Raw genomic sequence first — 27,255 nt, 5'->3', positions numbered from 1 at the left:
TCCCATGTTTTCTTTTACTTCCCTTCATTTCCCCTTTCTCCTCCTTTGTTCTAGAACAATATCCCACCAATATCCTCCATTTATGATTATGGAAATTCAGAAACTATCCTTCGAATCTAGAATATAAAAAGAATCGGGCCATAAATAAAAAGAGGGCTAGAAGGCCACAGTTAAAGAGGAAAGACAACTGGTTAAGGAGCCTCTGTGGACAGATAAGATGAATAAAAGTGCAGTTGCTCTGGAGCAATGGAAGGTGAGGTTAGTTGGAGTGGGGCCTGCCCCAACCTCACCAGGGTAGTCCGCCTCCGTTCAGCTTCCTCCCATCCCCCCATATGCCAATCCCCCTGGCAGTTCCTCAGAACATAAGAAACCCTACTCTAGTCCACTCTGCAGTTAACAAATGAAGGTAGAGGGTTGAATCAATTGAAGCCCAGTGAGATTAAATGACTTCACCAAGATCACACAGTTTGCACAGGTTATGGTGCTCAGTAAATACTACTCTGAATAAATGCCACAAATGAGAATCAAAATCAGATATCCTTGCCAAAAACATAATGTAAGATAAAATAAAACAAATCTGGTACCTTGGCTCCTGATCCAGAGAAAAGCAAACAATATTTTATAAAAGTCTTACCTAAAAAGCTATTCAGTCGATTAGTGCTTCTGGATGTGACTCAGACCAGGCTGAGTCCAAGCAGCTGCCTAACTCAATGACTCTGTGTCAATGGCCAGGCCCTCAGAGAGACACATGGCTTTTTTTTTTTTTTTTTTAAACAAACACAAATAATCAACAAGGGCCAAAGAACCTTTAAAAATGTAAGAAATCTTAAAGCCAGTTAATATCCATTTTATTTACACCTAGAACTAATAAAGAGTGCTTGCTTTAATTCCCATAGAACTTCTACAAAATGCTTTATACTGTTTTCAATATTCTCAATATTAACATCAAGCAATAGATCACTGTAATCTCCATTTTGCAGACATGAAGATGAAAGCATTTAGTGGCAAGAGTACTGCTTAAAAAAATCTAAATCAGAGAGCAGGATTTGGACACTTATTAGTTTTGTGACCTTGGGCAAGTCATTTAACCTCTGAGTTTCGGTTTCCTCATCAGTGAAATGAGGACAGTAGTATCTGCCATGCATACCTCACAGGACTGCTGTGATGATCAAATGGGAATATATGGGAAGTGTTCTGAAAAACTGTAATGAAAGGTTTCATTATTATTAGGACATATGAAAATGGAGGCCCTGGCAGATTAAGTGACTTGCTCAAAGATAAACAAACACCATAAGTGTTAACAATCAGGGCTAAAATGCAACAGCCCTTCAATCTACCCCTTAGCCCATGATCCAGGCTTGCTTGTGGCAACATTAAGCTAGTAAATGGTGTGCGTTTTTCTCGAAAGAGCTTAGTCTCTCTTTCAAGCACATTAATTATACTTCATGTTCTAAAGAAGAAAGAATCATAACTTTGCACTTATCATTATCAAGCTGAAATTACCAAATGTGAGTCAAAAGACTATCCCAAATTGTTAAGAAAAATACACAAACCACCATTAGATTTAGAGATTAAAGAAAAGTTAAAATTAAAAATCGCTAATATTTAATTTCCTGATAAAGTTAATTGCTATTTCTTTAGTATACAATACAGTCATTTCAAGTCCAATGGAAAACTCATTAACATTTTATTTATAAGGTAGCTAGTGTGATATAAAACCATTTTATATTACAAAACCTAGCATAATCACTTCACTGTTATATAACTGGAACCATGAGTAATCCAAAATTGTGAATACTTTTTTTCCCATTTTTAGAACTTCATAAATTTAATTCTCCTTGTACAGTCTGGGGAGTGAGGTAAGACTCCTTTTGTTAACTTGTGAGAGAGAGGATTTTAAAAGTAGGATGGGGTCAGAACATGGAGGGCCTTAGGTTTATACTTTACCAGCCGGATAATGGTCTATGTGGAAGAAAGTAGAATGAAGAGATGTAAGCAAGGAATATTTTCAAAGGGAGAACTTTAACAGGACTGAAGTAAACACTAAGGTTTTGATAATGTTGCTGTTACTGACAAGAATATGAGTGTTGGTTATGAGGGAGCCAAATTTTTAAGGAGGGGAATAATAATATACTCACTTTAACATCTGTAAGCTTGATAGGATAACAAGATACCTAAGTGTAAATATCAATGACAGCATCTAGCAATTTTTCCACTTGACAACCAACTCCAAATCTGGTAGGCGGGAAGTGGAACAACCCAAGTAGTTATACCTGTTGCATCAAAATATGAGTTTGGCTCTTGTGGTTGTAATTCAAGTCCATCTTCATCCATGGCCTTTAATTCTCATCAGTCACAGCTCCTAAATTAGGCGAAAAAGTAAACCAAGTATTACTCTTTTTAATATATGTATTAAAAAAATGTCATCATACTATTTACGTTTCTGAGACACCAAAAATTATGTGACAGATGAACATCTATCAAAAATGTGTCTATCTGAGGGCTTCCCTGGTGGCGCAATGGTTGAGAATCTGCCTGCCAATGCAGGGGACAGGGGTTCAAGCCCTGGTCTGGGAAGATCCCACTTGCCGCAGAGCAACTAGGCCCGTGAGCCACAACTACTGAGCCTGCGCGTCTGGAGCCTGTGCTCCGCAACAAGAGAGGCCACAACAGTGAGAGGCCCGCGCACCGCGATGAAGAGTGGCCCCTGCTCGCCGCAACTAGAGAAACCCCTGGCACAGAAACGAAGACCCAACACAGCCATAAATTAATTAATTTTTAAAAAATGTGTCTATCTGAAATAAAAGGGAAAAGTTAAAATTAAATTGCCAAAAACATAATGATACATGGGCATCTATATGACAAGGAGAGGTGGATAAATCAAATAAGTCAGCTTTGCCTCAACTTTTTGAGATACTGCTTACATACATCATACATACATACGTACATACATACATACTGCAAACGTCTTGATGCATTCTGACACATGCATAAATCTGTGTAATCACTACTCTACCCGGATCAAGCTAGAGAACATTTCCAGCACCCCAGCACTCTGGTCTCCTCTCACTCTGTATACTCCTCACTCCCACAAGGGTAACCAGCTTTATTAAGGTTCAATTTATACTCTGTAGCTTATCGGGAGGAAATTCCTGCACAATTTTCATATTACTTCTCTGAATTTAATGTAGTCTGCTATCTTTCAACCAATACATTAAACAATGGTTAAAGATTCAAAGTGCAAAATTATAGTAAACACCCTTTGGGATTTCTGCCTAACTTACAATGACCTCTTAACTAATCCCCCAATCGGGCTTCCCTGGTGGTGCAGTGGTTAAGAATCTGCCTGCCAATGCAGGGGACACAGGTTCAAGTGCTGGTCCGGGAAGATCCTACATGCCGCAGAGCAACTAAGCCCGTGTGCCACAACTACTGAGCCTGCGCTCTAGAGCCCATGGGCCACAACTACTGGGGCCGCATGCCACAACTACTGAATCCCGTGCACCTAGAGCCCGTGCTCTGCAACAAGAGAAGCCACCGCAATGAGAAGTCCACGCACAGCAACGAAGAGTAGCCCCCGCTCGCCACAACTAGAGAAAGCCCATGCACAGCAACGAAGCCCCGGTGCAGCCAAAAATTAAAAAACAAAGAAATTAAAAAATAAATAAATAAATAAGCCAAAAAATAAATAAATAAATAAATAAGCCAAAAAAAAAAAAAAAAAACCCCCACAAAAAACTAACCCCCCAATCTAGAAAAGTAAACTCCTGCAGTGTATTTATACTCTCCTGGCCATAGTTGATTGGCACTAACTATAAAACGGTAAAAATAAGTTCATCTTTGAGCACAATAAAATCAAAGTCCTATCCCTGAGAATAGAAACCATGAGCAAAGGTCACTTAGTCTATCTTTCTCTCTCTGCCTCTGTCTCTCTCTTCCCTCTCCTCTCCTGGTGGCTGGAACATAGGAGGTGAGGAAGGCCATTTTCCAACTTCAGCTTAGACTAGTGAGATAAAGTTTACAAATAAATAATAAAAAGAATCCAGTGAATGCCCTGAGAAATAGAGGAGAGGGAGCAGGGAAGGGAGGCTTACCAATAATAGCTTTTTAGCTCCTGGTTCTAGACCTTTCTGAGGTCCAGCTACAGTCTGCCTTGAGTTTTTGCAAGCCACCCCAATGACTTAATGCTTCCTTTTCTACTTAAGCCAAAAACTTACAACAAAAAAAACCAATCAAATAATATACTACTTAGTACTAATCATTGCTACAAAAGAGCACACATCAGGGATTAGGGCTTACTCATGTTGCAAGTATTACATAAACCTCCTCCCTCACTGGTTTCCTTATCTCTACTTTCTCACTTTCTAATCCAACCTAAATGGTTCTATTAGATGCATCTTTCTTTTACTTTTATCATTTTTTGCTGATGATATAAGTGCTGCATGCTGCTTACTAAAATTTCAAATAACAAAAACAAGAATCATTTTTCTAAAGCATCAGCCAGGTGATATCAGGCCTCTGTTCAAAAAATGTTTAATGGCTCCCTGCTGCCTGCAAATAAAGTTGAAACTCCTGCCATCTTCTAACTTCCAGCTGCAAACTATCTTTCTCTCATTATCTTCCCTAACTCTCCTTCAAGCACCTCGCCCGACCACCATATGAACACACTTCAACCAAACAAAAATGCCCCATATCCACATAAGACCCCAACTCCATATTTGGCTCAGGGTTTCTTCTACCCAGAACACCTTTCCCCTATCACCTCTGCTTGGATCTTCCCCCAAGTCCCCTTCCCCACACACACAAAAAAGAAAAAGCTGAAAATAATCTCTCCCCCCTCTGAATTTCTATAGCACTTTATCTTTTTTCCTTTTTCCCTGACTCTACTTGTTTGCTGTAAATTATGATTATTTATGTCTTATTTTCAGATGCCAAACTTGCATTTATATACATATATATACTCCTTAATGAAATATCCATGAGAAACTCATTTAATTAATGTTAATATAATAAACAGATTTTCAGCTTGTCAACTCTGAGACATATTCTATTCATTTTCAGGAAGGAGCATGTTTCACGTTATTTACTCAAAGTGCTTCAAACAAAAGGACCAAAAACCAAAAAACATTTCAACTATAAAAAATGGAAAACGTACATGCTCTGAATAAGCTGTCACTGCTCTCTCCCCATCAAAATCACCTCTAGCCATAATTCTTTTTCTCCTTTTAAAAATGTAATTACAAAATGATAAACATAAGCTAATTTTCTAAGCATAATGGCATAGTATACATGAAATCAAGCCAATTTAGAAGGCAATAAGTGGGGTTCCTTAAGGTATTTAAGGCTCCTCTCCCCAATTTCCCTACATAAACCCAAACCCATCAACTCTAAGAATTCTCCACCTGCACAATAACTCCTTTTCTCAGCTTTTCTACTAGAGTTTGATGGATAATCCCCTCGATTTTGAAATTCTCTCCTACCTCAGTTTAAGTGACATCCTAGTCCTCTTCCTATCTTCCCAACCACTGTTTACTCTGCTGGTCCTCTCCCACTACTGCAACCCCGCCCAGGGTGGGACACTCAGCCCTCTTCTCTTCTTTTTCTTTATTCCAGGGTTTCAACTAGCATTTACACAAAGATGATTCCCCAAATCCACATACTCAGGGTAGTACCTAACACTTCCACCACACTGTCTGCTGAACATCTTTTTTTTTTTTTGGGCAGTGGGGGGGCTGCGTTGGGTCTTCGTTGCTGTGCGCGGGCTTTCTCTAGTTGCAGCGAGTGGGGGCTACTCTTCGTTGCGGTGCGTGGGCTTATTGCGGTGGCTTCTCTTGTTGTGGAGCACGGGCTCTAGGCGTGCAGGCTTCAATAGTTGCAGCGCCTGGGCTCAGCAGCTGTGGCACGTGGGCTCAGTAGTTGTGGCTCGAGGGCTGTAGAGCGCAGGCTCAATAGTTGTAGCGCACGCACTTAGTTGCTCCACGGCATACGGGATCTTCCCGGACCAGGGATTGAACCCGTGTCCCCTGCATTGGCAGGCAGATTCTTAACCACTATACAACCAGAGAAGTCCCATGCTGAACATTTTCATCAGGAGAAAACCTTGCTTTCTCCTGACATGACCACTAAGGCCTTTTCCTTCTTCCCTGCTTATATTCGGTCAGGTTGTCAGACTGTCCCTTCCTTCTCCACAACTTCTCAGGAATCTGTCCCTTTTTACTCCCACTGTCACCATTCACTCTCAGCTTCATATTTCCTGATCCCCAGGGAACAAAAATAGCCTCTCAACTGGCCTTTCGCTTTCTGCCACTCCCACAACAAATGACCAGGAACCTACAAGTAAGGGCTGGTGCCAAATGCCAGGGCATTCCTGCAATCTGTGGGCAGACTAATCCTCGGAAGTACTGCTTTGATCACAGCACTCCCCTGCTCAGAAAGCTTCAGCAGTTCCCCAAAATTCAGGGTGCTCTAAAATATTAACCCAAGCTACCATAACACACTTATTTCCCAACATTTCACATCATACCCATTTCCTAACAGATATGCTGGCCCAAATGGAGGGTGTCCACTCACCTTATTTTGACTCAGGTAAGCAATAGTTGTTCAACAAACAGTTTTGACTGGTTATTTTTCCTTCTATTTTGTCATTATAAAAACTCAAATCAGGAAAAAAACATGTTTTGAACTTCTAAGCAGAGATGACTATACTTCAACTTTGTAACCCCTGTGGGGTTAGAAGTAAATCTCTCTCACAACCAGAATGAAACCAATGTTCTTAGGATAGAACCTACTCAGGAAAGTTCTCAGGATTGTGATAAAGTAAGGGTGGGGAGCGCAGGCTGATGATGTAATGCAAAGTGCCCCTACCTTTGCTGCAAGAACCAAGCCCAGAGAACAGTTGAATCTGAAGACAAATAAGCAGAACGGTTCAGAGAACCAAGAACCTAATACTTTGGGCGAACACATACTAATGTTCAGCCTGATTATCAAATGCCCTCAAAATACTTCCGGGACGTCACTCTCACCTTAAGCTCTGTAAAATATTCCCTTCCCAGATGCAGGAGTCATGATCCTAAAAATGCTATGGAAGAATTCACAACAGAAAAACGTACCATTTTAAGGGAAATATTGGTTTGAGAGAAACTCAGGAAATTCACAATAATTTTCTTCAATTCTTCAAAATAAAGCAATAAAAATACCATGCCAAGTTAATAGGTATAGCAGTGGCATTTCATCTGTCTTAAATCTGGGATAATGAATATAATTTATTTCTTTTTTTTTTAACATCTTTATTGGAGTATAATTGCTTTACAATGGTGTGTTAGTTTCTGTTTTATAACAAAGTGAATCAGTTATACATATGTTCCCATATCTCTTCCCTCTTGCGTCTCCCTCCCTCCCACCCTCCCTATCCCACCCCTCTAGGTGGTCACAAACCACCGAGCTGATAATATATCTTTTGATGCCTAGACACTTTCATGATCTCCCTCTCGGGGAAGGTGCTTATATTTTCACTTTGCTTTTTGTCATAAGCATACAAGAATCATTTGTCTGCTTTTGGTCTTCCCCAAACTCCATGCCTTTTAATTTTATGACTTGACTCTAGTTCCTCTCCCTAAGCCATGCTCAGAAAACCAAACTGTATCGTACAGATTAGATGGAATTGCTCAAGCTACAGGAAACAGAAACAAAAGCAGATCCACCTGTAACAGAATTTTTCTTAGAAGGAAATTGGAACTGGTGAAAATTTACACTTAAAGCCTAATTAATATCTTCCCTCTTAAGCTATGAATTTCTTTCCCAGTTCTTTCCCACATTGTTCAATGTGGGAAATGCAGCTATCATTTCTTCAGATATCTAATTTTCAAATCTGGAATGCTATTTCACTTCTCTTACCAATTCAGCCCTTATATGTCTCATAGTCATCCACTCTTAAATTCATCATGTCCCCTTTATTTTCACTGCTACCACTCTAACAAGCTCTGGTGGTCTTACTTCCAGAACCCAGTGGGAATCTTCCAATCAAAAGATTTGAGCCCTTCTTGAACTCAAGAAATTTTCTTCTGTTTCAATACTTGCTTCCATTTTCTCTGTTCATTCTTACTAGAATTTCTATTATAGGATGTAAGAACTCCTAAATCTAGCCTCCATATTGCTTTAACTTTTTCTCCTGTATTTTCTATCTTTGTCTTTCTATTACATTCTCAGAATCCCTAAACTCTTCCTTCTAAGCTAATTTGATCTTCACTCCATCTACTGAATTTTTACTTAAAAGATCATGTTTTAATTCCAAAATAAACTTAGTTTCTTTTTCACAGCAATCTTTTTTCAGTGGATACTGCATCTTCTCAAATATCTCTGAGGATTTAAAGTTTATTCTGTACCCTATATTAACCTGTCTCCTCTGCTGTTTCATTATTCAGTTTGTTGAATTTGGTGCCTCTCTTTCAGACTGATGGTTTTCCTCAAAAGCATGGTTCTTACAGGTTGTCCATTCCTATCTGTAGATGAGGGTCTAGAGTTACATTCTGATAGCTGGGCTGTATTTCCTCAGCCCAAGTGAGAAACCCTGTTTGCCTAGCAATGAACCTAAGTTCTGACCAAAGGAGTCCCGTCTAGAATGAGGTCAAGGGAGAGAAAGGAACCATGTAACTAGCCAGGCTTTCCTTTAAGGTGGATGAGTAGCCCATCTTGCAGGTACTGGAGGTCCAATCTCCCTCAGGATACTACAAGCTACCTAAAGCACAGTCCTTAACTTTCTCCCCACAGTACCCACTTTGGAATTTCCTATGGATGAATTTGCAATTCAGAGAGCCAAATTTTTGGCATTAGCTCAGGAGGAAAACCACTAGAGATATCTATACTGATAAGTAAAAGGCTTGGCTTTCCATAACTTTAATTATCTGGCTGTGCCCATGGCTTGCTCTTTCTCCTCGGATGTCCCCACTTTTGACACTGGGGAAAACACAGAATGACAATTTTGGGATGGTCCTTCCAACTTTCCAAATAGGGCCACAGGTTCACTAAGCTCTCTAGGGCTTTGCCATTAATTGATTCCCAATTGCTTTATTCAACCAGAAATTCATCATATTCTGGTCTACAAGTGGCATACCTCTCAGGTTTTCTTTTTTCTCTGAATTTTTATACTTCTTCCTCAATGTGATTTCAAAAGGAAGTAAAAATAAATGTGTGTCTTCTCTAGTCTATCTTGAATTTGAAGTCATTATGAATTTGTATGTGTCAAAACAGAATGGAAATATGTAAAAGCAAAAAAACTATGATAGAAACTGAAAAAAAATCAATAGTAGTGAAAAGTTACAACTCTTATCAACACCTGACAGATCAAACATTCAAAAAATAAGGAAAGAGATATATATAATTAATAATATTAAGCTAATAGCTTTAATTCAAATTCTACTCCCTAATACAATATTTTATTTTCAAAAAACCTTGCCCACCCTCTGTGCCAAGAAGAGGAAGAGAAAATGCTTCCTGTTGTAAATGTCAGAGCCCCGTCCTTCCTTGCCCTGTCCTACTTGGAACTTTTGTACACTTTGCTCAAAAATTCAATGCCAAGTTTTTGTTACAGATTAGTTTTTTCCATAAAACCATCTGAGCCAATCAGTAATTTCAAGGTTTTGTTTGTTTAAAGTCTAAGAGTTCGAACTTTCAAAATCTATTACAATTTGGTCCTAAAACTAACACAACATTGCAAATTAACTATACTTCAAATGAAAAAAAATTTTTTTTAAAGAGCTTTTAAATAGGAAATAAAAAATTTGGACCTAAAATGACAAGCCTTCTTAAAGTCTTATTTTTCCAAAGCCCCTATTCATGTTCAGATTAAGAGTTGCCAAAATACCTAAATGTCCATTGACAGATGAATGGATAAAGAAAATGTGATATATACATACAGTGGGATATTATTCAGCCTTAAAATTCCATTGTTTGTGACAAGATGGATGGAAGAGGACATTATGCTAAGTGAAATTAGCCAGATACAGGAAAAAAAAAAAACATTCTGCATGACCTCACTTATATGTGGACTCTAAAACAGTCAAACTCAGAGAAGCAGAGAGTAGAACGGTGGCTCCCAGGGGTTAAAAAGGAAGAGAAGTTGGAGAGATAATGTTCAAAGGATACAGAGTTCTGGAGATCCTCTTTATGGCACAGTGTCTATAGCTAACAATACTGTGCTGTACACTTAAAATTTGCTAAAAGGGTAGATCTTATGTTAAGTGTTCTTACTAAGACGGAGAAGGAGAGGGAGAAGGAGAGGGAGAAGGAGGGGAAGAGGAAGAATAGGAAGAAGAAGACAACGATGACGACATGGTGGGAGGAAACTTTGTGAGGTGATGAATGTTTATGGCTTTGCTGGTGGTGATGATTTCTCAGGTGTATACTTATCCCCAAACTCATCAAATGTATACATTAAATGTATAAAGCTTTTATATGTCAATCATGCCTCAACAAAGTGCTTTAAAAATAAAAAATATAAAGAAAATTTTTAAAGAGTTGCCAAAACACCCTCTGAAGTTAGTTGCATTGACGTGCTACAAACACTAAGCACTACACTTTTTAAATGCCTTTGTCTTTAAGACTGTAGCTTGATGTTAGGAAGTACATACCCTTTTTTTCTTTATATATACTTTTTTTTTTTTTTTAATTTTTGGTTGCATTGGGTCTTCGTTGCTGCGCGCGGGCTTTCTCTACTTGCGGCGAGTGGGGGCTACTCTTCGTTGCAGTGCGAGGGCTTCTCATTGCGGTGGCTTCTCGTTACAGAGCATGGGCTCTAGACACGCGGGCTTCAGTAGTTGTGGCACGCAGGCTCAGTAGTTGTAGCTTGAGGGCTCTAGAGCGCAGGCTCAGTAGTTGTGGCGCACAGACTTAGTTCCTTCGTGGCATGAGGGATCTTCCCGGACCAGGGCTTGACCCCGTGTCCCCTGCATTGGCAGGCGGATTCTTAACCACTGCACCACCAGGGAAGTCCCAGGAAGTGCATACACTTTCTACATAGTTTTTGTTATGTAAAGTAGTACAGCCTCCTTCATGAAATATTGCTATTTAATATACTCAATAATTTATCCATGTTCATTACATAAAACTACTGTATATCATAATGTCTAACAAATCTCTTTAGATGACTCATTTTGATTTTGAAGTTTTAAAAAAATAGTTTAGTTTATCAGCTTTTCCTGACACTCTGAACAGAAATCCTACTCACATGATTTCCTCTAATAACCACCTTTAGTTGAGGTATACTGGAGTGGACTTTGTGAAACACTTGATGTGATCAAAGGATGGAGACTGTTTTGACATAATATGGAAATTAATTTAAACTACACAGTACACAGAAGAGTTAAACTAAATAAAACCGTCAGGGGAAATTTTTAAAAGGTTAATTTCTGGGCTTCCCTGGTGGCACAGTGGTTAGGAATCCACCTGGCAGTGCAGGGGACACGGGTTCGAGCCCTGGTCCGGGAAGATCCCACATGCTGTGGAGCAACTAAGCCCGTACACCACAACTACTGAGCCTGTGCTCTAGAGCCCGTGAGCCACAACCACTGAGCCCGCGTGCCACAACTACTGAAGCCTGCACGCCTAGAGCCCGTGCTCTGCAACAAGAGAAGCCACCGCAATGAGAAGCCCCGCTCGCCACAACTAGAGAAAGCCCGTGCACAGCAACGAAGACCCAACGCAGCCCTAAATAAATAAATAAATAAATTTATTTTTTTTTTTAAAAAAAAGGTTAATTTCTGTCAAATGCAGTACATGATGAAGAATTGTTGGTATTATCAGAAACTTTTTTTAATCTTTTTCTTGCACTTGCCATCCTTCCCAAAATCAGGCATTTACTTCATCTCTGAACTGGTCATTCCCACAGTTGTTAATTTAGTTAAGTGCTTTTCAGGGGACTTCCCTGGCGGTCCAGTGTTTAAGACTCTGTGCTTCCACTGCAGGGGGGCACAGGTTCGATCCCGGGTCAGGGAACCAAGATCCCGCATGTTGCGCAGTGCAGCCAAAAAAAAAAGTGCTTTTCTTATCGAACTCCTCCTTAATGAGCAACATGTCTCCTTGTATTGGAAAATCTTTCTGATAATGCATTGGAATTTCAGGGGTTTTTTCCCCTAAACTAAAGCAGTCTCACTTTCATGTTACTTTATTCAAGCTAATGACGGCTTTCCTTAGTTTTCTAATAACCAGCTGTAAAAAACATGTACTGCAGCTTTACAGTTTTTTAAACTATTTTAAATCTTTTTAAACTCGGAAACTTCTTAAAATTACTGTTTTGCCAATTGACCAACACAGTAACTTCTTTTTTTAACATCTTTATGGGAGTATAATTGCTTTACAATGTTGTGTTAGTTTCTGCTGTATAAAAGTGAATCAGCTATATGTATACATATATCCCCATATCCCCTCCCTCTTGCGTCTCCCTCCCACCCTCCTTATCCAACCCCTCTAAGTGGTCACACAGCACTGAGCTGATCTCCCTGTGCGATGCAGCTGCTTCCAGCTAGCTAGCTATTTTACATTTGGTAGTGTATATATGTCAATGCTACTCTCTCACTTCGTCTCAGCTTACACTTCCCCCTCCCCGTGTCCTCAAGTCCATTCTCTACGTCTGTGTCTTTATTCCTGTCCTGCCCCTAGGTTCATCAGAATCTTTTTTTTTTTTTTTTAGATTCCATATATATGCACCAAAACAGTAACCTGACTAATACTTACCCTACTCTTTCCCTCACCTACATGAACACACATGCTTCCTATTATTGCTCTTCTTAAATACATCACTTTGGGTCTGTTAGGCTCTGTAAACTCAATGCTGACACTAACAATGTTCTCTGTACATTTTAAATACTGGCAAGAATATAATATCAGGCCTTTCAACAACTGTAACAAAATTTTTAAATTGACATTTGCAAAGTTATGGAGCATTTTTACATTGATCCTCTGCTAATACTATTAGGAGTATGTTTTGTACCTATAACTTAATAAATCCTTTAAACATAAAACAAAAAAAGAACATGCTGGACAATGAAAGGGCTGGTTTGCAATACACCTGCAGACCTGCTTCTTTTTTTCTTTGTTTGCTCATCTTTTTTTTTTTCCAGCTTTACTGAGATATAACTGACATTCCATATTCTATAAGTGTAAGATGTATAACATAATGATTTGACTTACATACACCATGAAATGATTACTATAATAGGTTTAGTGAATATCCATCATCTCATATAAATACAACATCAAAGAAACAGAAAAAAAAATTCTTCTCCTTGTAATGAGAACTCTCAAGATTTACTCTCTTAACAACTTTCATATATAACATAGAGCAGTGTTAATTACCTTCATCATACTGCACATTACATCTCTAGTATTTATTTATCTTATAACAGGAAGTTTGTACCTTTTGACTACCTTCATCTATTCCCCCCTCCCCTCCCCAGCTGTTTCTTACATGACCAACAATGGGCATGCTCCACTGAGTATCAGCTCCAGGTAGAGTATCAGCAGCATTAATTCCATGATCATTCTCTGGAGCAAAGCTAGGGAATCAGCTAATTCACATTGCACTCCCCGCCCCCCCCCCCCCCCGCTCCCCGCCCAAATCCATGCCTGCTTTTTTCAGGGATTTGGGGAGATAGGAAACTACTACTAGATAATAATCTAAAAGAAAGGAGGAAACTGGGGGGAAGCACAAACATACATAATTTGAAATAAAGAAAAAAACACAGATACAGGAAAAGTAAAAAACTTGTAAGAAAACAGTCTATAATTCTATGCTAGCACACTGAAAAGAAATGTTAATTTACAAGCATTAACTCAATAAGAGATAGAGAACCCAATCACCATAAAATGGGGGGGGAGGAGAAAGATGTCTGTTACCCTTTCAAAAAGCTCTAGGCTTTTCCCAAAGCTAGCTGAACACAGGAGGAAACCCATCTCAAATCTTTTTACAAAACTAATTTACCATTTTTCGAAAACACAATGATCCAAAACCTATGGGAGGCAGCAAAAGCAGTTCTAAGAGGGAAGTTTATAGCAATAAAAGCCTACCTCAAGAAAACTAGAAAAATCTCAAATAAACAATCTAACCTTACACCTAAAGGAACTAGAGAAAGAAGAACAAACAAAACCCAAAGTTAGCAGAAGGAATGAAACCATAAAGATCAGAACAGAAATAAGTAAAATAGAAACAAAGAAAACAATAGCAAACATCAATAAAACTAAAACCTGGTTCTTTGAGAAGATAAACAACATTGATAAACCTTTAGCCAGACTCATCAAGAAAAAGAGAGGACTCAAATCAATAAAATTAGAAATGAAAAAGGAGAAGTTAACAACAGACACTGCAGAAATACAAAGCATCCTAAGAGACTACTACAAGCAACTCTATGCCAATAAAATGGACAACCTGGAAGAAATGGACAAATTCTTAGAAAGGTATAACCTTCCAAGACTGAACCAGGAAGAAATAGAAAATATGAACAGACCAATCACAAGTAATGCAATTGAAACTGTGATTAAAAATCTTCCAACAAACAAAAGTCCAGGACCAGATGGCTTCACAGGTGAAGTCTATCAAACATTTAGAGAAGAGCTAACACCCATCCTTCTCAAACTCTTCCAAAAAATTGTAGAGGAAGGAACACTCCCAAACTCATTCTATGAGGCCACCATCACCCTGATACCAAAACCAGACAAAGATACTACATAAAAAGAAAATTACAGACCAATATCACTCATGAATATAGATGCAAAAATCCTCAACAAAATACTAGCAAACAGAATCCAACAACACATTAGAAGGATCATACACCATGATCAAGTGGGATTTATCCCAGGGATGCAAGCATTCTTCAGTATACGCAAATCAATCAATGTGATACACCATATTAACAAATTGAAAAGGAAAAACCATATGATCATCTCAATAGATGCAGAAAAAGCTTTTGACAAAATTCAACACCCATTTATGACAAAAACTCTCCAGAAAGTGGGCATACAGGGAACCTACCTCAACATAATAAAGGCCATATACGACAAACCCACAGCAAACATCATTCTCAATGGTGAAAAACTGAAAGCATTTCCTCTAAGATCAGGAACAAGACAAGGATGTCCACTCTCGCCACTATTATTCAACATATTTTTGGAAGTCCCAGCCACGGCAATCAGAGAAGAAAAAGAAATAAAAGGAAAACAAATTGGGAAAGAAAAGTAAAACTATCAGTGTTTGCAGATGACATGATACTATACGTAGAGAATCCTAAAGATGCTACCAGAAAACTACTAGAGCTAATCAATGAATTTGGTAAAGTTGCAGGATACAAAATTAATGCACAGAAATCTTGCAATCCTACACACTAACAACAAAAGACCAGAAAGAGAAATTAAGGAAACAATCCCATTCACCATTGCAACAAGAAGAATAAAATACCTAGGAATAAACCTACCTAAGGAGGTAAAAGACCTGTACTCAGAAAACTATAACACTGAGGAAAGAAATCAAAGATGATACAAACAGATGGAGAGATATACCATGTTCTTGGACTGGAAGAATCAATCTTGTGAAAATGACTATACTACCCAAATCAATCTACAGATTCAATGCAATCCCTATCAAATTACCAATGGCATTTTTTACAGAAGTAGAACAAAAAATCTTAAAATCTGTATGGAGACACAAAAGACCCCGAATAGCCAAAGCAGTCTTGAGGGAAAAAAAACGGAGCTGGAGGAATCAGACTTCCTGACTTCAGACTATACTACAAAGCTACAGTAAACAAGACAATATTGTACTGGCACAAAAACAGAAATATAGATCAATGGAACAGGATAGAAAGCCCAGAGATAAACCCACGCACCTATGGTCAACTAATCTACGACAAAGGAGGCAAGGATATACAATGGAGAAAAGACAGTCTCTTCAATAAGTGGTGCTGGGAAAACTGGACAGCTACGTGTAAAAGAATGAAATTAGAACACTCCCTAACACCATACACAAAAACTCCAAATGGATTAGAGACCTAAATGTAAGACCGGACACTGTAAAACTCTTAGAGGAAAACACAGGAAGAACACTCTTTGACATAAATCACAGCAAGATCTTTTTTGATCCACCTCCTAGAGTAATGGAAATAAGAACAAAAATAAACAAATGGGACCTAATGAAACTTAAAAGCTTCTGTAAAGCAAAGGAAACTACAAACAAGACAAAAAGACAACCCTCAGAATGGGAGAAAATATTTGCAAATGAATCAACGGACAAAGGATTAATTTCCAAAATATATAAATAGCTCATGCAACTCAATATTAAAAAAACTAACAAGCCAATCCAAAAATGGGCAGAAGACCTAAGTAGACATTTCTCCATAGAAGACATACACATGGCCAAGAAGCACATGAAAAGCTACTCAACATCACTAATTATTAGAGAAATGCAAATCAAAATTACAATGAGGGGGCTTCCCTGGTGGCGCAGTTGTTAAGAATCCGCCTGCCAATGCAGGGGACACAGGTTCGATCCCTGGTCCAGGAAGATCCCACATGCCACAGAGTAACTAAGCCTGTGTGCCACAACTACTGAGCCTGTGCTCTAGAGCCTGCGAGCCACAATTACTGAAGCCTGCACGCCTAGAGCCCGTGCTCCGCCACAAGAGAAGCCACCACAGTGAGAAACCCGCACGCAGCAACGAAGACAAATGCAGCCAAAAATAAATAAATACATTAAAAATAAATTACAAGAATAATAATAGTAATTAAACCTCACACCAAGTAGAATGGGCATCATCAGAAAATCTACAAACAACAAATGCTGGAGAGGGTGTGGAGAAAAGAAAACCCTCTTGCACTGTTGGTGGGAATGTAAATTGATACAGCCACTATGGAGAACAGTATAGAGGTTCCTTAAAAAACTAAAAATAGAATTACCATATGATTCAGCAATCCCACTACTGGGCACATACCCAGAGAAAACCATAATTCACAAAGACACATGCACCCCAATGTTCACTGCAGCACTATTTACAATAGCCAGGTCATGGAAGCAACCTAAATGCCCATCGACAGACGAATGGATAAAGAAGATGTGGTACATATATACAATGGAAAATTACCCAGCCATAAAAAGAAACGAAATTGGGTCATTTGTAGAAACGTGGATGGATCTAGAGACTGTCATACAGAGTGAAAGTCAGAAAGAGAAAAACAAATATCGTATATTAACGCATATATGTGGAACCTAGAAAAATGGTACAGATGAACCGGTTTGCAGGGCAGAAATAGAGACACAGATGTAGAGAACAAACGTATGGACACTAAGGGGGGAAAGTGGCAGGGGGGTGGTGGTAGTGGTGGGATGAATTGGGAGATTGGGATTGACATATATACATAAATATGTATAAAACAGATAACTAATAAGAACGTGCTGTATAAAAACAAAATAAAATAAAATTCATAACTTAAAATAAAACTAATTTACCGTTTTTTAGAAAACCTAACAAAAATAATGTAACCAAACTACAAACATGGTTAATTACGAATCCCAAGTCAAGTTTTTGCAAATGTGATCCATCATATAATATATATAGACACACACACGTGCACGTGCATACACACACAGACACCTTGACAAAGTATGGTTATTCTAGAATTCAAGGATGCAACCAAATAATGGCCCAAATTAAGAGGTCAAAAAAGGAAAATCCTGATGTGCCTCAATAGATGCTGAAAAGTTGAGATTCAACATCTATTTTTTTACTTAAACTAGTCAAATTGGAAGAGAAAGACTTTTTTTTAACAGTTAGAAAAAATACAATACATAGGAGTGAAATCTTAGTACATGCTATCACGTAGATGACCCTTGAAAACCTTATGCTAAGAAGCCAGATGCAAAAAGCCACATATTACAGGATTCCATAAATATGAAACATGAAGAATAGGCAAATCCATACAGACAGAAAGTAGACTGTCAGGGGCTGGGGGTGGGAGGTGATTGCTAATTGGGTACAGAGTTTCCTTCTGGAGGGATAAAAATGTTCTAAAATTACTGGTGATGGTAGCACAACTCTGAATCTACCAAAAAAAACCCCACTGAATTGTATACTTTTGAAGGGTGAATTTTGTAACAACTCCCTCTCAGTAAAGCTGGTTTAAAAAACAAACATGCAAATCTTAAACTAGTTCATGTTACAACATGTATTTTTAGATAGGAGAATGATATCAGTATCACTTTATAACAAAAAGACATGTATTAAAACTAAGGTGAAACACTAAAAGTATTTCTTTTAAAGTCAAACTTAAGACAAGGATGCCCACTAACACTATTATTATTAAAGATTGTATGGGAACTGATAAGCAATGCAATTAGATAATGAAATGCAAGATATAATTATTAATTGAAAGAAATTATATTTATTTATATATGACTTATCCAGGAAATTCAAGAGAATCAACTAAAATCTTAATATCAGAATGAATTCATAAAATGTGCTGGTTTAAAATTAATATACTTGATGGCAAAAGCTTTTTATTTTAAAGACAAAAGCTTTCTTATGTAACACTTAAAAATGTAAAATATCATTAATAAGAGTAACTGAAAACTCTAAGTGGGATTTTTTAAATACAAATATACAGAGAAATCAATCTTGCTCTTGAATATACTGGATCAGTAGTATTACTTCTCTCTTAATTAACCTCTACATTCAATCAAAATCCCAACACACTTTTGTTGTAAATCAATTGACCTTATATATGTAGGTCTACTCTCGGACACTATTCTGTTTCATTGATCAATCTGGCCTTGCACCCACTATTTTAATCACTGCATCTTTATAATATTAAGCTTTAATATATGGTAGTGTAAGTTTTCCAACTTTTTTTTTCAAGACTGCCTTTGCTATTCCAGGCCCTTTGCATTTCCATATAAATCTGAGAACTGGTCTATTAAAAAAAAAAAAAAAAAGCCAGTTGGGGTTTTGATTGGGACTTCGTTGAAAACTGACGTTTATAACATTGATACTTCTTATCCATGAACATCGTATCTCTCCCCATTTATGAGTTCTTCTTTCATTTCTCTCAGTAATGCTTTCACTAAAGGTCTTAATAAGCTTTGTTGGGTTTATTTCAAGGTACTGGATGTTCTCTGATCTTACTATAAATTGTACTACTAGCTTTTAAAACAAAATATAAAACAATCAATCAAATGTACTGGCTTTTAAATTTTATTTTCAAGTTGTTCATTGTTAGTATAGAGATATACAAATTATTAATCAATGTCCCCCAACTATAATATATTAAAATTAGAAATAAATGTCACTGAGGTAATAACACCTCCCAAAAAAAATTCCCTTAAATTTGAAGAGTCTCAATAATTCAATGAGCAATAGGAAAATTATAAAAACCACAATATATTTAGAACTAAATAATAAAAAATCAATTCACATAAAATTCACAGTACCAGTTACAGTTCAGAGGAAATTTTATAGTTTTAAAAGCATATAAGAGTAGAGATTAAAAACTAATGAGCTAAACTATTTACAATAGCCAGGACATGGAAGCAACCTAAGTGTCCATTGACAGATGAATGGATAAAGAAGATGTGGCACATATATACAATGGAATATTACCCAGCCATAAGAAGAAATGAAATTGAGTTATTTGTAGTGAGGTGGATGGACCTAGAGTCTGTCATACAGAGTGAAGTCAGAAAGAGAAAAACAAATACCGCATGCTAACACATATATATGGAATCTAAAAAGAAAAAAATTGGTCCTGAAGAACCTAGGGGCAGGACAGGAATAAAGATGCAGACGTAGAGAATGGACTTGAGGACACAGGGAGGGGGAAGGGTAAGCTGGGACGAAGTGAGAGAGTGGCATGGACATATATACACTACCAAATGTAAAATAGATAGCTAGTGGGAAGCAGCCGCATAGCACAGGGAGATCAGCTCGGTGCTTTGTGACCACCTAGAGGGGTGGGATAAGGAGGGTGGGAGGGAGACGCAAGAGGGAGGGGATATGGGGATATATGTATACATATAGCTGATTCACTTTGTTATACAGCAGAAACTAACACACCATTGTAAAGCAATTATACTCCAATAAAGATGTTAAAACTAATGAGCTAAACTTCCAACTTAAATTTTTTAAATGTCAGAATAAATGCAAATAAAAGAGAAAGAAAGAAATATTAACCACATGGAGCAGAAAGAGAAATGGTCAATAAAAAGAACTATTTGAAAAGCCTTAATATAGGCAAGTTATTGGCAGTACTCATCAGAAAAAAAAGGAACAAATTAATGAAATTAGACACTTTAAAGTCATTAGAGTAGCCTATATTTTATACCAATATATTTGAAATTTTATATTTTTCTAGAATACAGTTCATTTTGTATAAATAACAGCAACTTAAGAAAAGCCAAAAACACTTATCACCATGAAACAAACTATTAATCAAAAAACAACTCACAAAAAAAGACACCAGGCAAAGACAGTTTCACAGATGACTTCTAAGTTTCCAGAAACAGATCATCTCTATGAAATACAACTTGTTTCAAAGGAGAAGAATTATTCCGCAACACATCTTAAGAAGTTAGCATAAAAAGAAAAAGTACATGGCAATAACAAAAGGATGCAAATATCCAGGAACTCCAAAGACAGTTTAAAATACAAAATCTATGAATACAATTCATCACACGAATAGAGGCTGCAAAAACATTTTAAAAAATCAACGAAAACTCTAAAATGCTAAGTAAAAGAGAACATAAGCTAATAAATATCTCCTCCCTCCAAAAAAAAAAAAACCAAGAAAATATCATACTTAATGATAAAATATTAGAAGCACTCCATTAAAGCACGTGGACAATGATGTCTGTTATCAATGCTTTCATGCAACTCTGTGCTAGAGGCATTAGTCAGTGAAGTAGAAGAAAAAGAAAACAAACAAAAAAGAAAGAGGAGGCAAAAAGGAATGGAAAATAAAACATCTTTACTCACACACACCTATGTATTCAGAAAATACAAGAATTATAAACTGTAATAAACTGTTATTACTCCCACATTTCATTGAATCTAAAAATATCGCCTATTTTAAGATGCATCCTTGTTTTACCTACATCTAAGAAAAATATCCTGCCAGTTAAACTGATGCTATACTTTATTACCTAGAAATTTCATTTTAGATTTATCAAGACAATTCTTTTAGACTTATTTAGACATATTTTCATCATATCCTGTGGATATATAGAAGAAAAAATAGCAGCAAAAGAAATTGGGAGTCTGGTGACCCTGCCGATACCCGCAAAGCCGCCGCCCTGGCCCTGCCACCACCGCCACCTCAGGACCAGCTGTATGATTAGGCCTCAATCTTCAATGAGTAGACATATTCCTCAGTTCCGTGGTGTTCTTGGTCATACATTTATGGAGTTTCTGAAGGGCAGTGGAGATTACTGCCAGGCACAGCACAACTTCTGTGCAGACAAATGAACTGTAGAAGTTCATTACTACTCTACCAAGAAGCTCCCATATGAGTGGTTAACCTGGACACAGAAGTGTTGAACTGAAATCCACAGAGCAGTTTTTACAAGAGTTCTGACCTGGATGGGGTAAAGCTCAGTGCACTTCCTTTCTATTGCCTCAGTATCACTGAATTGAAGAATTGCTGCTTCTTGTTAGGAGGTTCATTTCATTTCCCATTACTCTCAACTTCATACTCAAAAGCACTGAGAATTTCAAGTGGAGTGTACTGAAGTAGACTCAGTTTCTTCACATCATTTCTGTATTCAAGTTTTTAAATTCTTTCATAAACCTACTGGGTATTTTTTTAACTAAATTAACATGGCTCGAATGAACCGCCCAGCTCCTGTGGAAGTCACTTATAAGAACATGAGATTTCTTAATCCAACCAATGCGACCTTAAACAAATTTATAGAGGAACTTAAGAAGCATGGATTTACCACAATAGCAAGAATATGTGAAGCAACTTATGACACTACTCTTGTGGAGAAAGAAAGCATCCATGTTCTCAATTGGCCTTTTGATGATGGCGCACCACCATCTAACCAGACTGTTGATGATTGGTTAAGTCTCCTGAAAATTAACTTCCATGAAGACCCTGGTTGTTGTATTGCCGTTCATTGTGTTGCAGGCCTTGGGAGAGGTCCAGTGCTTGTCGCCCTAGCATTAATTGAAGGTGGAATGAAACATGAAGATGCAGTACAGTTGCTAAGACAAAAGCAGCGTGGAGCTTTCAACAGCAAGCAACTTTTTTATTTGGAGGAGTATCGTCCTAAAATGCGGCTGTGCTTCAAAAACTCCAATGGTCATAGGAACAACTGTTGCTTTCAATAAAACTGGGGTGCCTGACGCCATTGCTTGGAAGTGGAACCTAGACAGGACGGAATTTGTTGTACATGTTAGCCAGCACGTTGGCTTCGTGAAGTCTGATGAAGCTTCCATAGGAGTGTCGAAAAGCAGTTTTACCAGGCCACAAGCCTGGCAGAATTGCAACTTCTATGTCTGGGTTATGATCAACCTCCTTGGACACTTAGCAAAGGATTCTTGCTGTTCAGCATTTAAAATGTGCTTATTATCGTTTGTACCAATTGACCTTTCCTGAAATCATGCAGTATTGAGTCATGTCTTTAAATCTGTTTCCATGCCAGAATCTTACCAATATGTAAGAAATTTAGAAAGACTAGGTGCCAAAATACCCAGCACAATACTTGTATATTTTTAGTATCACGTAGAACTAAAATCCCAGGAACTAAGAAAACTCTGGACCTTATGTGGTTTATTCCTTCCATCATTTCAAACATAGAAAGTAGGGCCTATAATGTTATTTGCTCACAATATGCTTACGTCTTCCACATTCATACCAGTATACATCAGATTTGCTCATTTTGGTTTTTTTTAATTAACCAAGTCTTACAGTGATTATTTAATGTCTTTCTATAAATCTCATTTTGTGCTGTAATAGAAGACCTCCATTTTGAAAATCTACATTGTAAAAGAAGCACATGTCTTTAATGTCTCCAGACAAAAAAGCCTTACAGTTAATTTTAATGTTTGCACTTTGGGGTACAACCTACAGGGAGGGCCTGAAAAAAGAATGGGAGGGGGCTATTAAATATTTTTAGTAAAATGTTGTCTTTGTCTTGTGCAGAACATGTAGAATATGTGCTTTAATTTAGTAAATATTTTTTAAAAGGTGGAAATACTTTGTTATTGTAGCTAAAACAATTCTTAATCATAAAATTTCTGAAATTCTTGTAATTTTCTTTCAAACTTATCTGAAGTTGTTTACCATTTTATTTTTGTTTGAAGTGTGATTCCCAACCTCTCTTGAACAAAAAAAAAGGGGCTTCTGCTAATGAATTGAGCAGACATTTAATATTTTATATGCTTTTTGAGCTGTGTAACTTAATATTTGGATATTTGACAATTTGTTTTATTATGTAATTGATAAAATGGTGATGTGTATTAACATTAGCTCAACCATATATTTATACTGTCCGCGAACATGTGGTTATAGTTCTGTGGGAGAAATAATTTGTCAGTGGTCACCAGCATGTAAAAATCTAGTGTGAGAGCTTAAACATTAAATAAATGATGAAACGCAAAAAAAAAAAAAGAAATTGGTAGAGTACTCCTAAAACTTCACATTCAGGGTCCTACTATGGAATGCTTTTCTACTCATAGCTATTCAATCTTTCCTAACAATATTGTCCTCTACCAACAAGAGTGCTGGTGATGCAGCATTTCTTAAAATGCTCCATAATTATCTATGTGATTTTCTTTCCAGTAAGACACCCACCTCACAATTCCTTCTGCCTTCAGTTGTATTGTTGGGTGTGAAATTAAAACACAATTAAAACAATGCACATACTCATTTAAGTGATGACAAAATGAAGAGTCTTGACCAAGTATGTGCATGTAAAAACAATAACTACATCATGACTGCTACCTGGACAACAGTGATTATAGGACACCATCAAATGAAGATCTATATGAATCTCTGACATATTAAAATGGGGGCGGGATGTACTTCAGAATCTATGAAATATGGTAATATGAAAGTTCAGCAAGGTTACATGATCAATACAGAAACAGTATCTAAAAGAAAATCCTATTCACAATAACAAAAATTATACAAAATTTTTTTCTAGCAAAAAATCTAACAAAAGTTGTGCAAGAGCTTTATGAAAAGCAGTAGACTATGCCCAGATTCAGACCCCAGCTCCACTACTTAGCATACATCTATATGTATCTATATATTATTCTGTAAATTTGATGCAAATACAATAAAAATCCAACAGTTTTTCATAGAAACCAACAAACTGACCCAAAAATAAACAAAGGAAGGAAAATAGCTTTAAAACTCTGAAGAAAAAGAACACTTATTAAGATTTAACTATAAAGCCATCATTGTTAAATCAGAGTGGTATAGGTATATAGTCAAACAGACCCATGAAATCAGAAGAAAGTAGAAACAGATGTATATATGTGAGAATACGATAAACTTCACAAGTTGCATTACAAATTAGTGAGGAGAAAGGCTGAACTACTTGGCAAATTCATATTAAAAAGATAAAATCAGATCCCTATATCACACAATAGAGAAAAAAATTCCAGATGAATTAATGACCTAAATATGAAAAAGCACAGTATCATTATGACCTTGGGGCAGGGAAAGAATTTCTTGCAGATACAAGAAAACATAAACCATAAATGAAAAAGAACTGAGGAAACTGACTACTTTCACATTAAAAAGTCCTACACAAAAAAATATTCCATAAACAAAGCTAAAGAATAAGCCACAGACTAGGAAATGGTATTTTCAGTGTATAAAACTACAAGCCATTAGTATTCAGAATATAAAAAGAATAACCATAAACCAATGAGAAAAAGGCAACAATCCAATAAAAAATGGACCAAGGATAGGCACAAGCAAGTCACAGAAAACTCAAATGGCTAATAATACGTGGGAAAAAAGGCTCAACAACACGAGTAATCTAAGAAATGCAAAATGAAAACAGCAATGAGATGCCATTTATACCTAAAAGATTGGAAAAAACTGCAAAGTCTAATCTTTTGGCAGTGGTCTGGAGAAACAGGCTCATACATAGCTGATGGGCGTGTCGAATGGAACACAATTTGACATTTGGCAATTCCCAGTAAAGCTGACAAATGCACAGACTCTTGAATGTAGCAACTCTACTTCTATAATCCCAAGAGAGAAGAACCCCATATAAGGATGCTCACAACAACATTGTTGTGAGATTGCAGAAAACTGCTAACAACCTAATGGCCCCTCCCTAAGAATAGATAAATAAACCACAGTATATTTATACATTAAAATACAAGTAAAATGAATGAACTAGATCAGTAGTTTTCAAACTTCTTGGACTCAGGACCTCTTTACACTCAAAAATTGAGGACCTCAAAGAGTTTTTGTTTATGTGGGTTCTATCTAGAGATGTTTATATTAGAAATTAAATCTCAGACACCTTAAAAGTATTCATAAAAAATAAACCCACTGTATATAAACATGAACATTTTTTTTTTAAAGATGAGTGTTTTATTTTATTTTATAAATTTATTTATTTATTTATTTATTTATTTTTGGCTGTGTTGGGTCTTTGTTTCTGTGCGAGGGCTTTCTCTAGTTGTGGCAAGCGGGGGCCACTCTTCATCGCGGTGCGCGGGCCTCTCACTGTCACGGCCTCTCTTGTTGCGGAGCACAGGCTTCAGACGCGCAGGCTCAGTAGTTGTGGCTCACGGGCTTAGTTGCTCCGTGGCATGCGGGATCTTCCCAGACCAGGGCTCGAACCCGTGTCCCCTGCATTGGCAGGCAGATTCTCAACCACTGCGCCACCAGGGAAGCCCTAAACATGAACATTTTTAAATAACTATTTTTCAAAACAAAAAATTGTGAAAGGAGTAGCACTGTTTTACATTTCTGCAAATCTCTTCAAGGACAGGCTTAATAGAGGACAGCTGGATTCCCATAACTGCGTCTGTGTTCAATCTATCATGACATCACGTTTCGTGGAGGCTCTGTACAGTACTTGTGCAGTGTACAAAAGAATGAGGCTGGAAGAATCTCAGGGATCCCTGGGAATTCCTGGAGCACACTCTTGAGAACCGCTAAACTAGATCTACATACAACATAAATAAATCTCAAAAACACATTGCTAAGTGAAAAAATATATATATAAAATGATAAACACAGTATGATACCATTTATGTAAAGTTAAAACACATAAAGCAGTACTTGACATTGTTTGTGGTACATACATATTAGGACAGTGGTTATTTCTGGCAAAGAAAAGACAGGAATGGGATAGGGAGGCACTCTTCAATCTGTGAGGTTTTCTTTCTTTAAACACACAAAAAGTTATGAAGCAAATATGTAATAAAATATTAAGATCTGTTAAATCTAGGCGATACCTGCCTTTCAGTAATTCTGAAATATTTCATAATTTTAAAATTTTAAATATTTTTTCAATCCTAATGGCTGTATTCTTCAAGGCCACGTAGCTTCCTTAAAATGTTACCTCCCTTCGAGTAAAATATAGTTACAAGATTCCTGGATTTTATAAAAATTTCTTTGGAAAACTAATTTGACAGGACTAAGTATACACTGGCCATACTAACCCCAAGCTTAAGTGCTGCGGGCGGGGGCTACTCAGCTTATGTGGCATATGCCTTACTGCGCACACCCCTTGCTCAAAGGATACAGTGACTAGACAGATGCTTGAATAGTTGAAAACGATTCAACTACACAAAATTCTCTGCACCCCAAAACTGAGAGAATTGCTTTTAGGTAACTGTCATTACCATGTACCAGGTAATGCTCTGGGACAAGGATAAATGAGAACCTGTCTCTACATCCAGAGTTTAGAAAAGATAACAAAAATATAAATACAGATCTAAAATATAAAAGGTTAAATGCTAAATTAAAACATACCTACATTGCTATATGACACAGAAGAATGAGCCTGGAAAAATGATGGTGCCATAAACAGAAAGAAAGCTAGAAGCAGGAGTTGTTTTAGGGGCTCTGCGTTTAAAAAAAAGTTTTTTTCCCAATAAATAGTACTGGGCATCTACTATGTTCCAGATAAATTTGGTTTCAGCCATGTTGAGACAGTAAGACACCTGAAAGGAGGTGGTCAGTAGGCAATGCTAGAGAAACTAGAGGATGGGCATGGTAAAGGGCACCAAAACCACGCAAGAAGATTCAAGA

The 27,255-nt window shown here is 37.3% G+C and overlaps 2 protein-coding genes across 7 annotated transcripts in view; one reads left to right on the top strand and one right to left on the bottom strand.

Annotated features, from left to right (window-relative positions):
• ZFX (zinc finger protein X-linked) overlaps positions 1-27,255 on the bottom strand; it is a 74,466-nt gene that overhangs the window by 35,537 nt on the left and 11,674 nt on the right. For 5 of the 6 annotated variants that reach the window (XM_059911736.1, XM_059911734.1, XM_059911733.1 and 2 more), the window contains exon 2: positions 2,274-2,362. In XM_059911736.1, the coding sequence (XP_059767719.1) occupies positions 2,274-2,334 (61 nt within the window). In that variant the 5' untranslated portion in view covers positions 2,335-2,362. Of the gene's footprint in view, positions 1-1,147; positions 1,203-2,273; positions 2,363-27,255 lie in introns of those variants that run through there. The other variant, XM_059911739.1, reaches the window with a different exon arrangement.
• LOC132357392 (protein tyrosine phosphatase type IVA 1-like) lies at positions 21,843-22,355 on the top strand. Its single transcript, XM_059910804.1, has one exon. It carries the CDS (start codon positions 21,843-21,845, stop codon positions 22,353-22,355), a length of 513 nt encoding a protein of 170 aa, XP_059766787.1.

The sequence above is a fragment of the Balaenoptera ricei genome, chromosome X (assembly GCF_028023285.1).
Source record: "Balaenoptera ricei isolate mBalRic1 chromosome X, mBalRic1.hap2, whole genome shotgun sequence".
Lineage (NCBI taxonomy): Eukaryota > Metazoa > Chordata > Mammalia > Artiodactyla > Balaenopteridae > Balaenoptera > Balaenoptera ricei.
This window is presented reverse-complemented; position numbering and strand designations above follow the sequence as displayed.

Coding starts and splice junctions, on each gene's coding strand:
- LOC132357392 (XM_059910804.1), top strand. CDS start 21,843: ATGGCTCGAATGAACCGCCCAGCTCCTGTGGAAGTCACTTATAAGAAC.